Source organism: Colletes latitarsis, chromosome 13 (assembly GCF_051014445.1).
Source record: "Colletes latitarsis isolate SP2378_abdomen chromosome 13, iyColLati1, whole genome shotgun sequence".
Taxonomy (NCBI): domain Eukaryota; kingdom Metazoa; phylum Arthropoda; class Insecta; order Hymenoptera; family Colletidae; genus Colletes; species Colletes latitarsis.
Window position 1 is genome coordinate 15,157,531 of NC_135146.1, and position 16,092 is coordinate 15,173,622.

Below are 16,092 nucleotides of genomic sequence, written 5' to 3' on the forward strand. Positions count from 1 at the left end.
GATACTTTCTTTACGATGCTAGTAACAATCGAATAATTATTTGTATACGATTCAGACTAGGATCTTCTTACAAGTTCTTTAGTTAAACGTCGATCGAACCATTTTTGTTATGTTATGTTATGTTATGTTTAGAATATCCAGAGCAGTGTCTGCGTGATAAACATTACATGTACATCCGTTTCTGCCATGAATTGGCTGCAGATTGCAAGGCTACGTAGTACTATATGTATATTTGAAAAGATTTAGTCTGATTTGAAACGTAATGTACCGTAGGAGCTGATTTCGAATAAGTACTCGAAGCGCTCAGGTTGTTCAGCAAGCCTGGTCGATGCTGGACCAGCAACATCGTCGCGCTAAGTCTCGCCGTGATCATGGTTCACCATTTCCTCGACGGATCAAGTGAAAGCCATGATCGGAGCTGGTGTAGAATGTAAAGAAGTCGATGCGAATCGAGAGAGGGAAACCACTTTGGCGTCCAGTTACTCCAAGGCAAGCTGAAAGGAATGTCGAGCGCCGTGCATCGCGACACCAACGAGTTTTCGCACTGACCGTCTCTAATCAACCGTCAAACAACGTTCTTCTCAACAAAGCATCAATAGTGAGTAATAAAATCATCCCCTTCATCTTGCAACCTAGCAGAAAGTTTATCGGAACCGATTCCTCCCGCGCTACCTCCAACGGGAAAAACTCTATGTCTTTATTAAAACAATACTACTAGACATGCCGATTTTCCCACACACGTTTCTCTCTACTAAAAATATTCTTACACATTTTTTCAGTCCTAAACCGAGAGTGATCGTTATCGAGTTACGCGGTTACTCTTGCGTTGAACCACGTAAAAGAAAGTTTTCCGGGGTGCACGGTATAACTAAATAAATAATCATGGTCTTTCGAATCAAAGAAAAAGTTGCATTTTTTATAGAGGATTTATTATTACATGATAACGATGAAAGTTTTCGTATGTGCAGTGAGGTATCTCGAGGTATCGTGCACCGCTAGTTTGAAAAATGGATTTCAAATTTCGATGCAAGTTCGTTCCAAAATCGAGAAATTTACCGAAATTTCAGTTAACCAGTTTTACTTTCGAGAGATTTCGAATGTCTATTTTCCAGCTAGAGTCGAATCGTTTCTGCTACCTTTACATAATCGCCTTCCTCAGGTTCGTTTTATGGGCCAAGGAAGCGTACGTTTTCCCAGATGATTTATCTTCGTTATTCTAGAACCAAACGATCTTTTCAAACGTCTGTCATCTTTTTTTCAAAGCGACTCTCATCTTTTCGAGATCTAAAAAGATCCAAGTTAACTTTTGTGGATTGTACGATTCAACAGACGATCATTCTTAACAACGATCCTGATAAAAGCATCGCGATATTGGCTCAGGAATTCTGTTTACAAATTTCTGATCATGTTTCTTCGTGAAATCTGTCGCTTTCATATTCGTTATACACTGGAGAAAGTCCCACTATAATTACAGGAGAATATTTATTTAACAGTTTGCAAACGCTTAGCAATATAAAGCTTCGGTAGATTTTTATTTCCTTAAAAGAATGGGACGCTTTAGCTTCGTATATTTTTACAACAGAGATATTTATGTTTCATAGATAACTACATTTCCAGATACTTGATTAAACTTTTGTTCGACCGTTTACGTAAAGTTTAGAAATATTTATAATGGTTTCTTTGTGTTTGAATAAAACAGGAAATTTTCTTGGTACAGAAATAAAGACATCCTGTTGCTGATTGCTTAAGGATATTGCAGACACGCGGTTTTTTTTTGTCTTCCTGTCAATATACTTATGATCCAGAAAGTATTTTTAAAAAATGAAAATCTCTAGAGATGTAGAGCGATTAAAAAGTAACCGAAAGGAACTTTCTTTCGTAGTACATATTTTAGTGTTTAGTAACAAATATAATAGTCGATAGAACAAAATATCCATTGTGCGACGATAATTATTACGCTAGACTCAATTTACATATCTGCAAACGTGTTATTGAATGTTTTACACAACAACGCGGATGCCATAATAAAAATCAATTACGGTACTCTAATAAGCAAGTATGCATTTTCCGATCAAATAGTTTTATATAACGCAGTAGTGAGGTAACAACTGTTAGTGGGTAATCGTTCAACAACGGTAAACGTGTTAACGTGATTTTTTTCCCCGTTAGAAATTTGCATTTTGATTTTGTCAATTCGTTTTGGAATACTCAAAGAAATTGATCGTTAGCTGACCGGCAGAAAGTAAATAAGAAGGAACGAAAATGCTTATTTGCTTTCAGAGACATTGCCGTGCAAATTATTCTTGAAATACTGCATGGATCATTAGCGATCATGTTTATGAATGCGTGCACGTAAATGAACGATTGTATCGTTTATATTTGTCCATCGTTGTCTCTGCTCGATAGAAAACTCATACCAACGCATCATCCTATGTATAAGGAAATTTAGGACGCACAGACGCTTTTACTTTTCTTGTATTTCATTTATAGACTCTTTCCTCATACCTTGTTCTCTACTGCGATCTTAACGATCACTTTCTTTCAAAGTATTACTTCGAATAGCGAATTCAACACACGGATTCGTCAAAATAATTACCGAGATCTTTGATGTCTTGTGGCCTTCCAATGCATCCAAGCAATGCATGCGTCGAAACTGCGTCTTTTTAGAACACGATTCTACACATTGCGAAACCTTTTGATCGTGAAAGAACTGTTGCTTTTGAAAGCGAAAACGTTATGAAATCTGAAAAAGTAATGGGAACGATGTTAACCGTTTGAATCTTCAGTAGTAGTTTATAACGTAGGCTTTGGGAATGAAAAACATGGTCGAAAAAGGATACGTTTTATAAAATGTAAATATCGTTTGTTCGCGATCGTTGTAAGGAAAAGAGTAACGTAATAATTGGTGGCGGGTGTGCAGTTTCTTTTTGTTTCTTGTCGAGTTGCTTATCGTTGAATTTGAATGCGAAAATCAAGAACATGAGTTTCGTGTAAGGTTCTTAGCCGCGGAAGGTAGAATCGCGGCTTACATATCTTTCTGCGTATCTATTTACTGTGCTCACCAAAGTCCAAGTGAAAGTACATCGCGATTTGCGCGAACGTGTGTACAGTTCTGCTAGCACGTGCTTACGTTTTTTTATTATAATTGGGGAATCGTTTACATTGCGTTACGTTACAGTACGCCAAGGCACGGGTTACCAAGTGAAACCTAAAGTCTTGAATTTAATCGAAATTAGCATTACGGAATATTTTTTTTTTTTGCCAATTAACGTTTCTTTTACGCCGTTCGCCAAAGGTAAACCAGGCTACGCTGTTCTTTTTACCTTTTCTGGCTGCGTTTGCGAAACTTTACGACCGATTAATTAATCCGAAAAGTGAACGGTACTATATCCTTCTTCCTAAAAATTCCTTCTATTATTCATCTTTCTTATAATATTTGCCTAATTTTCATTCGACAATTTTATGATCTTACGATGCAAATCAGAGGTCCGAAAAGCGTGTGTCGCAAGATATTCAAAGACACCATCTTGGGCAAAAAGCTATTTTATTTTATACGTGTCCATTCGTTTTCAAAGTAAATTGAGTTCAAGGCCAAAAGTTTTAGGTCTCCGCATTTACGAAACGTTGATGTTGCTCATAAATCTTGATTAAGGAACTGAGAAACTCTTATATTATTTTTTTTTTTTTAAAGAATATTTATAGCTTGGAATGGAAATCCTTTTTTGGCCGTCATGTGAAATGCTTGGCCAAAGAGCTCTACGAGTACCATAATGGCGCGTTCACCGAACTTGCCACTGAGGAATGTTGATTATCGCGCGACGCCCAAAAAATCAATTGCATTCTTACCAAGAAACATACTTTTTAGAAAGGAACGGCGTTAGAACCTTTCTGCTCCTATTAAACTATAGATTAAAAAATTTACTAATGTGTTTAAGCTCTCGATACGTAAATAAACCCCGTGAAAATGGCTTGGGCACGGTCTACGTTTTGCAATTAAATTTTTTTTTAAGTTGAAAGTCGGTCGAAGCGTGACGCGTGACAATGAGAAACTGCTGTATCCTTTTTTTTTCTTTTTCGATGAAAAGTATCCCTGTTACTCGCTTCAGCGGGTTTTCATTCGAGGGCATTGGTGATTGATCGGTAAATTGACATTCCACGGAATCGTTTGCTTTCTAAGCCGCTGCTGGCACGTCACGTGCGCCGCCTTGCAGCGCGGATATTTTTGTATAAACACGTGCAGTTTACTCGTGACCACGATCCATTTACATCTTACAAGGACTGCGTGCGGCACTTTGCGTGCAAAACGTTCACTGATCTCTTTACGAATGTTGCATTATCGTCCAACACACAAACTCTAATTTATGTAATAGAATTTTAACACCAACGGTGCACAACACTTGGCCCCATTGTTATTTTACATCAGGATTTCTAAACGGTGACCGTTCATACCCATATTATATTAGAAAAATTACAATTCAACATTTTCTTTATATCTTGAGTCGTTTCAGACAGAAAATTAAATTACATTCTCGGTAAGGAATTTTTTTCTTCAAACTGGGTAGGAATTCGGGGGTACGTGCATTGACCAAAAATGTTTGTAATTGACCCCCGCAACTGAAAATAATTTTTTTACAACGATATGAAAATTTTTTTTTTCATCGAAAAATTTAGGCACCTACCCCCTGTCGATTTTTCTTAAAAATTCGTTTTTCATTTTTAATAATTTTGTTTGGCGCCCTACAGAAAAGTTGTCTAATACTTTTTTGTAGGTACCCATGAGCTCTACCTTAGAAAAAAGTTTCATTGAAATATATTCACTATTGTAGGAGTTATGGCTGTTTCAAAATTGTACCACTTTTATGGGGTTTTTCTCATTTTGCGGGGTCAAGGGTCAACCTTTTGAATATTTTTGCGATTTCTACATATTCTCTAGTAAAATACGCGTAGTTTGCTTTTTTAAACATTAAAATCCGTCAATCCGTTCAGAAGTTATGACGTTTTAAAGATTCGCATGAAAATTCGGGCAAACATTTCTGGCCTCAAATTAGATTTTCGGTAAGGAATTTTGTTCTCGAAAGTGCGTAGGAATTCGGGGGTACGTGTATTGACCAAAAATGTTTGTAATTGACCCCCGTAACTGAAAATAATTTTTTTAGAACGATTGGAAATTTGTTAATTTTTGTGAAAAATTTCAGCAGTCTCTGTCGATTTTTCTTTAAAATTTGTTTTTGATTTTTGATAAACACAACCATGGGTAATGTAGTAATACAATTTATTTATATAAAATGAATTATATAAAATTCCTACGCTTTATTCGTTGTAAATTTTAACAAAAAAAGGTTGAGAAACACTGTTACACATTATCTAATCTTGCCAGCTCGTAGGTTGTTGACAGTGATTTTTGTAGACTCGACTGAAATGTGCAGGCCTGGTCTTACCAAGTGTTACGAGCCATTGCACTTGAAAAACTTAGTGGAACGCCTACTTGCCGATGCAGATTTTTGCATTTTTAAAGAGCATGGTACCAAATGATATTTATTTTACGCTGATAATATTTGAATTGGACGTAATTTTGGTAAAGAATCGGAACGTTAAAATTTGGTATTTTACCTATGAAAAGAGTGAAAGGGTTTCCTACTTTCTCCTACTTACTTGTGACTAAGGAAGAAAAGCGGAAGTAACAAATCTGATTAACCTGTCCGATACACAAGTTCTCATCCAGTTCATTGTGCTTTGTATTTGTTATTGACAATTGAAAATGCTACTTTTCAAATTATGTACATTAATAGTCGCATCGTGAAATAATTCTTATTTTATAATATTAAAACAGTTGAGATCGTCACATAAATAATACACGTGTCACATTCTTGGTATCATAATGAAAACATTTCAGGGTGAAATTGTACCGACGTGCTCTGCATACGTATTAACCACTCCTACAAAATTGTTAACACACAATTCGATGCGTTTCACGATCCTTTGTGTTCATGCAAACTGATATGCATCGCAATAGCTCGCATCGTCTGTACTATTCGCGTAGAAAAATTTATTGTTATGAATAAATATTGATAATTAAATTGTCAATTGATCAATGGTCAGTTTGATTTTTTCTTGATTGCGCAGAGAATGAAATCTTAACTTGCAATCAGAGTTGGGCAAATTCGATCGATGAAACAAAGATTGTGAATATCAACGTGCGTAAAAGCACGGAATTCAGAATGAGTTATCTAATCGTTAGATGTGAACTGGCTCTTGACAATTGGAAGATTCTCGGTAATTATTCTCGCAAGAATCACATTCGCTGGGAACTAGTTTCAAAGAATGATCGTTCGCAGGATAACATAGCGACTTGTTAATGTGAGAATCGGTGTTACAACCAGCCAAGTTTTCTTATCGAGTTACAATAGCACCACGAACATTTCATGAAAGGTTGTTCCTCGCGCATTCCGGCCAACTTCTTTTTCATTCAATTACCGTTGACACTGTGAGTTTGCGATTCTCCGAGTTCCGAATCCGAATTTTCGGATTCACGACATTCCCTTGCAAAGCATAATTTTTTACAATGTTTTCTACAAGATATCGACTATACACACGCATGCTTATACGAGGACAACAAGTCCTCGCGCGATACCAGTTGTTCATGCAAAAATATATGTCCTCGGTTCAGAAATAAAAAAAGTGCTCGCAACAAAACGTTGCAGGCATTTTAACCGGCCATGATTCTTGACCTTGCTGACAGGCAAAATATTTGTACCGGTCTTAACCGTGAACTCGAAGGAACGAAGAAAGATAAAGCTTTGCAGGTAGAAAGTTTGCAGATATTCGAAAAATATTTCGTAACAATTTAGCTAATAATTTTCCTTTCGCAAGATCTATTTCTTTAAGGCTTGGCACACAAAATTCAGGTTGGATCGTGAGACTGTATAATAATAGAGCCTCTTCTTCCGTAATATCAAAGCAGCTATAGGCAACGTAGATTTCTATGTGTGTCCAAACGATCGACCTCAATGAGCAAACCTGATTGCACGCATTATTATTATTTACTCTAATTTTGTCAATTCTCGCACTCATTCTTTTCATAAGGGCGCGTTAGATGAGTAAATCGCGATCTGTCTTGTAACTCGGCCACATCCATCTCTTGTTAACCTTTCCTCCTGAGATGGTAGATGTTACTATGCATGGGAAAGCGCTTTCCTAACAATTCTCACAATCGCAGGACGTTTACTCGTAATTATTGTAAATAATTCTGCTTAACGCGTAATAGTCGATAGGAACATTTTGTGAACGTGCACCGACAGTCAACTTGAAATTAAACATTAGCGAACACCAGAAGGGTTAATAAAATCCTTGTTTAAATTTAGCGTGCAAAAAAGAAGGAAGTAAAAGATGTATCGTAAAAATATAAAACCAAGAAAGATATAAAGAGGGGGTGTTGGAACCGGTCGATGGTCAGCAAAATGACCGTGATCTTGGATGTTGGCCAGAAATCCCGTTCTCCATTGATGACCGGTTTTAACATATTCGAGGAAGTGACAGTACATGCATACGTGCAGCGTACGACTGGCAGTTATACACGGTGGGGCATTTGAAACGGGTCATCCGAATAATTTATTTATTTTTAACAATAGAAAAGAAAGTTTCAACCCGCTCCAAACAGTGGAAACGAAGCGTATTTATGTAAAACGATGTTCTAAGAGGAAAAAAAGTTTATCGTATTCGTAGACACCCATGTAAATGTAAAAATTCCGCTTAAATTATAGTCTATCGATTGGAAAGACAGTTCGATACGAGTGGGCACGTTCGTACGATCGTTGAGAATTCTTAATTTTTAGCTGCGTAACCTTGAAAGAGACGCCAACGACCAGATGACGAGATGCATGAGATTCGTTATTACGCGGGTTCGTTTGATTAGTTGCTCATGAATGTAAATTGTCGTGTAACATCGTTTGAGCTTGTCGCATCAATGTTGTCAATTACTTTCTGTTTGCCGCGGAAATTCACTCGAACCCTTTTGAACAATATACATATACATATGTCGTAGATGATAGTTTGCGAATAGCATCCGTTAATGAGTTTCTCGTTCCACTGATGCGGAAAGTTTTACGCGGTTGGACGACATAAATTCAAGCTTTAAATTGCTCCAGGGAGATATGCGAACGCCTCGGGACACGACCGCTCACTTTTTCTTTGCGAAACGCATACTGCCTCTAGTCTTGCGCCAAACGAGGAAATGCAGGACATGCGACCGATTGAAACAAGCTACAGGTACATGGCTCCGTTGAAATCCTTCTTCGAAGCTCGCAGAATTTCATGAACTTTGATTACCAGCTTGGTCACTTCTCTGGTGTCACGGTGAAAGTGAAAGTTTCCTCAAGAATTTGATATTGTAAAGGGATTAGGTTCGAGCCAAACATTCTTACACGGAACAATTTCGATGGCTTCGATTTTTAAACAGTTACGTGAAAAATTGTTTCTCTTCAAAGGAACATGTTCGTTCGACACGACTGTTTCATTTTTCTCAAATGTTTCCGTATAACTACCACTCGATCAAACAGTATTATCTCGCGATAAGCTCGACGAGACAGTGGATAGTATGTGGTTATCCTCGAGGACGTTCTCGAAGGACACAGAAGGACCGTTACACGCCACGATCTTTTAAATAACATTCGTGTCATTGGATGTACCGTGAAGTAATTAGTACACCGTTTGAAGCGTCGAATGCCTCTAGTTTTTACATGAAAATTTCTGAATGAAAAGGTATGAAAAATGTGCATTAGCAGCTAATTAAATTCTCACGATCGACTAACAATCTCAATATTCGATCACCGTTTGTGCAACATTCGGTTTCTTTAAACGTATTCCACTTGGTATGCGGTATTACGTTGACGTTGAGTCGTACTTGTGAGACCACTCCTTGCTGTAGACGTTGCGGAATTACTTGACTCGGTACTCACAATAGTCCTTGAAGCATGACAAATAGAAATTTTGGTTTCTTTCGTGAACCCGTTTACTCGATAATTTGCGCTTTATTAACGGAACACGAATGTTGGTGGAAATATTGGGAAACTTTTACGAAATTAATAACTTGAACTCTCAACTCTTTTGCAACAGAGCGTTTAGCAATAATACGCAATTTTATTAGACGAATGCATATTTAGACGAATTATTACTGCAGAAAACGATGTTTAACTGGGACAAAAATGCGAGTAATTCGTAGTTAATTGATCTTAGTTTTCTATTATTGGAGCGTTTCGCGATAGTAACGCGCGATTCGAGGATTGCTCACGCTTTTTACTACGAGCGAGCAGATTATATGAACTCCTTGCCGCAATATCTTGAGAGAATACGAGTGAAAGGAATGGGTTACGAACTCACAGATACTTCTGCTAACCCAGTGGTTTTATCGACTTTTACCGTGCGTGGCTTATTATCGCCTGTCTTAACACGAAAATTCTCAAAAGAGAGTATCTTCGTCAGATACCAAAAGTTAAAAAGCAATCTAAATCAAAGTCCAATTATACGGAGTTTATAATATTTATTACAAATAATTACTAAGCAAATCTTCGAAAAATCATTTACTATATGTTGTTGATTTATTTGAAATGGTCGAACTGATTTTTTTTTGCCTTTTTAGGTGCTTCGATGTAGTTTCGAGTATCTTTCAAAGACTTTTCGGTACTCCTGCGTTAACAAAAAACATCGATCATGTCGCTTCAAGTTTAGCGAATCGATTTCAAATAACGAATTACAGTCATGCTTGGTAAGCAGATAGCCTGAAACGGTATCTCCTTTTACTATTGTTTCGCGCTAACCGATTACCAACGCTACTGTTATGCAATAATTTCGTTGGCTTCGTAACGGTGCGTGACTTTATACGTATCTCTATGTATAATACCATTCATGCATTCCAAAGCAGCATTATTTTTATGCAACGATGTGTTTCAAAGAAACATTGTATATACGCAGATCAAGTATTATGGATATCATTTTAAAAAGTAAATTAATCCAACGACCTCAATAAGTTGGGAACAGCCTTTTAAATCTTATATTTCGATTGCTGTATTTTGTTTCAGATAAAAAATTCATGTATCGACGAAGAATGAAATCAGACTGAACACAATGATGTTGAAACATTTTATTATTGCCATATCTTTAATATATGGTGAGTATTCATGATTTTGTACGTTTCCACGTTGATTCTAACATTAATTATCAATATATACTTTATACTCGGTGCTTCTCTCGACACGAACGGTCGTGCGAATAATTACCGATGACGGTGTACGTGTTCTTCAAAAGGTTTCGGTATTATATGCCTAAGGCGTTTCTTTATTACCAAATGGCTACTCTTTCCCACACTTGCCACGTACCAACGTATGCGAGTACTATTTCTGTAAAGAAGTTTAATTTGTAAGCAACACCACGCGCGTTTCGTTACAGCATCGTTCGGTTAAAAAAATCCCGATACGCCTCTCGTGTTCGAAATTAGTTTACGATTGAAATTGAAATTTTTCTCAAACGACCAACGACTAGCATCGTCGACGAGACGACAAAAACTGAATCTTCGTGATACGATACGTTACATAAAATTACGTTTTATAACGGTTCTAAATTGTTTATGACAGGAAAACTGGCGTTGTTGAGGTATATGTGGTGTTCACTTTTAGTTACAGAATGTACAGGCCAAGTTTACAAGAGTCGGCCGATCGAAACAGCTGCAGTAAAGAAACCAGCTGTTATAAACGATGATTTTATTACACAAACAGTTTACGGTTTCTTAGATTTCACCACCACCATCGGAAACACAGTGATGGTCTTCAGCCCACAAAGCGCGCCATCAGGTATAATTTAACGTTTAAGAGAAAATTCCTCCTCTTTAAAAAGTCTCTTTTTCAATCTAATGAACGTCAATCTTATACCGTCGCTAATCTCTTAACGTTACTAAAGACAGGAAATACCAAGCAATGCAATAAATATTAATCTCCAAGTTACGATCTATCAAATACTTTAATTAATCATTGACTGTGTGTGTTGAGATGGTGAGAAAGGAAAGAAGAGCAGCGGTTCGATTATTCAGACGAAACCGAGCGAAACGAAGGAAAAAGCAGCTCTTGATATTCAGCCAAGCAAAACACACAAGACGAATACAGGGGAAGAGACTAAAAAACAAGTTAAAGGATCGAAGGTTGTTGTGAATTCCGTGATCGAACAGAATATTATAAATTCCTCGGACGATAACGGATTGCGATCTCCAAAGAGCCAGGTGAGACAAATTAACGATGTTATTCGAGAATTGGTAATTAATAAGAAAGCGTAAGTCGTCGGGAAACAAAGTTTGCGAATAAATATTTAACGGTACTATTATTTATATCTTGGAGCAGGAAGTAAAGTACTTTTCCGGTTTAAGTCTATGTTTTAGTACTTGTCTGCATAGCGTGTAGGTACATAGAATTTCTACTTTCAAATGGTCACGTAAACTTGACGTAAACGATTACTTTTCAACACACAATATCGCATGTATGAGTTAATATCTGCGATAAGCTTCGTGCTGACTATTACAACTCCGTAGCCGTAAATAAAAGGTTGGAATTTCTATATTTATAGGAATTTAACACTCGGGCGCCTGTAACAACCAAGAGTCCTCCAGTGCACACGCAGGTGCAAATTAAAGCGAAGGACGATAAGCCCGGTTTAAAGAACAATCTTGCGGAACCTGAGTACGACTTTCTGTCAAAGCAACCCGCAGAAGTAATCGATGAGACGTTCAAGGTAAGGAAATTGCCGAATATTATAAAAAACCAAATTATTTCGAATCGTTAGAATAGGTACATAATAAATATAACGTAACACCGGAAAGTATCCGTTTCGATTCATTGATCACTAATGCAACTTGTTGAGCTTTCTCGCATTGCATGTAATTAACATTGTCACAAATTGTTCTGTCGTTAGAGTACTACTCTTAAATGTTTTATTATCGTGCAACAATCGACCATGAACAGTGTGAAAGTTAAACCTTAGATCGTACGATGAACGATTTCACCTCATCGTTGCAGCTCATCGATTACAGGCCTACGTTTAAAGATCACCTCGATAAAACTCTGTTTGTCAGAAGCTCGACGTGAGAAAGAGTATGCATTCTCATAACAATTTAGCATTTCCTATCGCTTTAAGAATTTTTGCAATCAAGTATATTAAGTAGATACCGCTAAAGAGCTGATTTCGATGATTTTGCTCTCACAGTTGATTAATCTGAGACCCTCTTCGAAAATCCTTTCGAAACCAAGGCCCACAGCGCGAAGAGAGAAAGAAAATCCAACTGGTCTCGTGACGAAACTCGGTGGAACTATCGTTAAGGACGGATTAACGACCGTTCACGAAACTAGCGTGATTGGTACCTACATAAATGGCAAATACGCTCAGGTGCTTCAAAGCTCTTCTAGGATTCTTCAAGGTACACCACCAATTCCTGAAGGCAAGATTCGTCCATCTAGTACTCAAAGGATCTTAAAAACTATCGGACCGCAGCAAGGAAAACTGAAACCGCAACTAGAACCAACGCCAACAAACCACCAAGAAGAGTCTTCGTTGCCCCTAGAAGTTCTCTTTAGCGCTCCAGCTGGTATTATACAGAATTTATTTAACTCCTAATGCGTGAAAACATTAACAGTTTCTTTGAAATTGTCAGGTTCCACGGTACGAAGCACACGAAAGCATTCAACTCCGAATTCAGCGCGTCCGAAATTCCACAATAAAATTAACGAGAATGACAGCGGTGAAGTGCAGCAAACAAAACCGCCCAAGACTCGAATCAGTACCACATCAAGGCCAAGCTTTAAGTGAGTATTGCATTTATTACTAAATATTAGATGATAAAAAAAAAATATTTAACGCTTTTGCATGTAGTTATATCAATAATTCTCTTCGTAAAAACGTTGAAACTTTCGTAAACAGGAAAGAAAAAAACTTGTAGAGATAACGACTTAATTTGTGTTGAAGCAATAGGAAGCCATCAACTTCGTATCTGTGTAAAAATTGTAGGCTATCAGTCTGTTAATTCCCGAGATATTACGTCAGCTAGAGTGATTCTATAAACTAGGTCAAACTGTAGCTCTTCAAGAAACAAACGTTTGATACAGAAAGAAACTGTACTGTAGGAACACTCTGTACAGAGAATACTAAATGTTTGGAATTTCGCAACAATCTTTTCAAGATAATCCTTTGAATTTCGTACCAGAAATCGAAGTCCTCCAACAAGTACGACCGAAGCACCTGTCACGCGTCGTCGCAGTAGTTTCAGGCCGAATAATCAACCAAGTTTGCCTTCGAAACAAAGCAATAAAAACAAAGTTGAGCAGCAATCGGTTAATACTAACCCCTCGCCGAAACTCAAGTTACCAAGAACGCAAGGTCGTTGGTCTTACAAAACAACCCCTAAACCAAGAGTTATAATTCGAAAGCAAGTCGATGACGACGAATTACGTTCTACGCCTGAAACTAGTACTACTACCGAGGGTCCAATAAATCTCGATGACAGTAAAGCAACTGCAGCCTCTGTTTCGACTTCCACAACGACCGTGTCCACGTCAGGTCAAGCAGTCAACGCTCAAAGAAAAGTCCAGGAAGTTGCTAGCGATATCGAACTGGATCCAAGCGAAAGCGAGGACGTGGCTAGTATCAGCGTTCAAGATCAACAGCACTCCGAACAGATATTACCCGTAGAAACGATCAATGTTGAGATTTCTACGGCCTCCGATAATAGTGACGCGTACTTTGAAATCGCCACCATTAAGTCACCGTACACTTTCCAGGTGAGAATTTAAAACTAACGCGAATAAAGTTATTCTAAGAGTAGCTTGAAACAACGGTTTATCCAGAATTTGAATAAACGTCGAGGACTGTCGTTGTTCTTTCTAATTGTAGGTTGGAACCTTAAGAAACACGCGCTACGTTACGGTAACTTCAACGGTAAAGAAATCGTTTTCGACAATAGATCCGTCTACTACGATATCGCCCACCGAACCTTTAACCGAAAATCTTTTGGCTAACACCGCAGCAGCTTACGAGACAACATTGCCACTTGATTCAGCCGTAGCAACTCTTCCAGCCATATCTCTGGAATCTGGCCAAGCTACACCGCCTTTGGAAACTGTAACGGAAACGTTCTCGACTACCCAAACCCTTCTCAAGACCCATCTGCTACCAGTGATACACGGTAATAATACAACCAAGTTGACGCTCGTGCAAACGTACAATATCGCGCGTGTGGTCACCGCCACGAAGACTCTGCCGCCGATGGACATATATCAGTTCATTCCTAGCAAGGCATTAAACGAATTCAACTCGAAACTCGACGAAGCAGGAAGCGAGCTCCACTTGGAGTTGGACGTTGGGGACGAGGACAGAGACGACGATGATATTCCCAAAAGAGTACTAGCGCCGAGCAACGATATGGACACCGATTTGGAGCCCTTCAAATCCATATCATCGTCAAAAGTAAAGTCAGAAACACCGAGCAGCAGTTCCGTTGAATCTCAGTTGACTCCCGATCAGCTGGCCCTATTGAAATATTTTGGACAACAGCAGCAACAAGTGATCACCACATCGCGGCCAGTCGTTGTCTTGGAGACGCTCTACGAATCTCACGTGATTCCAGTGGTGAACAACGGAAACACACTTTACTCGACGTTATCCAGGCCAGTCGGTACTGTGCCACGAACCTCTTATGAATACGGAACGTCGACGATTGCACCAGTATTGCCGCCACAATTACCACCGCCGCAACTGCCGCCGCAATTACCACTATTCCCACAGCAGCCACATTTCACGGTGACGAGCGCTCCTCTGGTCACGCAAGTCCTGGCAACCGTGTCCGATTCTAAAATACTAAAATTGACCTTTGGAGCAAAGACGGCTTACACCACATTGTTCTCCAGCCGTGTGGTACCAACGGAGGTCACAACCTATGTTACAACTACCGTACCTGTGCAACCGAGCGTACCTTCTTATCCAGGTTACTATCCTCCTCCGGTCGGTTATCCACCTTTTCCTTTCGTAGGATAGGTTCTCTTTTAGTTCATGTCGATCGTGCGAAGAAATAACTTGTGCTCTTAATCTATCGGGGACAGAATGTTTTATTACCATGTACAGGATGTTCTGCAAAATGTATTATTTTCAACGAATTGATATCTTTGTCGAGCAACGACAAACCAATTAATTATGATAGTTGACAGAAAATCGTTGATCGTTGAATTACAATTTTTCGTTTTACACTTTAATTTGCTATCCACTTTGACATTTTAGTGTAATCTTATTTAAAACGTAGTACTTATCGCTAGCATTAGTATTTAAGATACAAGCATCTGTTCTGGAGCTTCGAGAGAACAGATGGTGAAGGAAAACATGATATTGGGAGTGCAGAAATCTGACAAGTGCAAGTTAGGCATAATTGCAAAGCTCGATAGCGGTAAGTTCATTCATATGTAAGTTTTACTAAGCAAAAATACGAATTGACAAGGAAATATTTTCTAGAAAACTAGATCCAAGTCAATTTCATTAAGACAGTAATTTAATTAACGCAACAACGAGATGTAAATAATCATTTATTCATTTTGTTTTATTATGACTTTGCTAAAGCCTTTAAAATATCGACGTTAATTCGAATTTGTCAAAAATTATTACAACGCGTAGATTTATTCGTATTTTATCAATAATTCATTTAATATTAAATTAACATTAATTAAGAAAACGCGCAACAACTATCCGTAACTGTATTAAGTTCACTTGCATTTAATGGTAAATGCTTTGAAGCCCAATGATAGTTTTGTATTTTACGTTACGGTTATACGATAATACTTAACTGTATCGAAATGTACAATTCTAATATGCTAGAAACAAACAAGAATTTCCGGTTCAAGTTTACAAAGAGTTGTCTGAAATTGTCACGTACAATTGCCTTGTGCTTGATAAAGATCGTAATTGGTCAACGAATAAATTATTGTAAATAAATTAATGACCATTATACAGGAATGTATGTATATTAAAGATTTTGTAAATAAAGTTTATAAAAATACTATTTTTTTTATTATACGTAAA

General features: G+C 37.9%; 1 protein-coding gene across 3 annotated transcripts; it reads left to right on the top strand.

The window, feature by feature from the left end:
- Positions 1–202: 202 nt before the first annotated feature.
- Positions 203–16,092, top strand: LOC143349470 (uncharacterized). 3 transcript variants are annotated; one of them, XM_076780756.1, is made up of 10 exons: positions 7,750–7,898; positions 8,042–8,265; positions 10,074–10,162; positions 10,668–10,841; positions 11,037–11,263; positions 11,605–11,769; positions 12,241–12,619; positions 12,686–12,836; positions 13,235–13,808; positions 13,921–16,092. In XM_076780756.1, exons 3-10 carry the CDS (start codon positions 10,120–10,122, stop codon positions 15,058–15,060), a joined length of 2,853 nt encoding a protein of 950 aa, XP_076636871.1. In that variant the 5' UTR covers positions 7,750–7,898; positions 8,042–8,265; positions 10,074–10,119; the 3' UTR covers positions 15,061–16,092. The 3 variants fall into 3 exon arrangements, with proteins under 3 accessions (XP_076636870.1, XP_076636871.1, XP_076636869.1); XM_076780755.1 differs by lacking the exons at positions 7,750–7,898; positions 8,042–8,265 and adding an exon at positions 203–598; XM_076780754.1 differs by lacking the exons at positions 7,750–7,898; positions 8,042–8,265; positions 10,074–10,162 and having other exon boundaries at positions 10,491–10,841.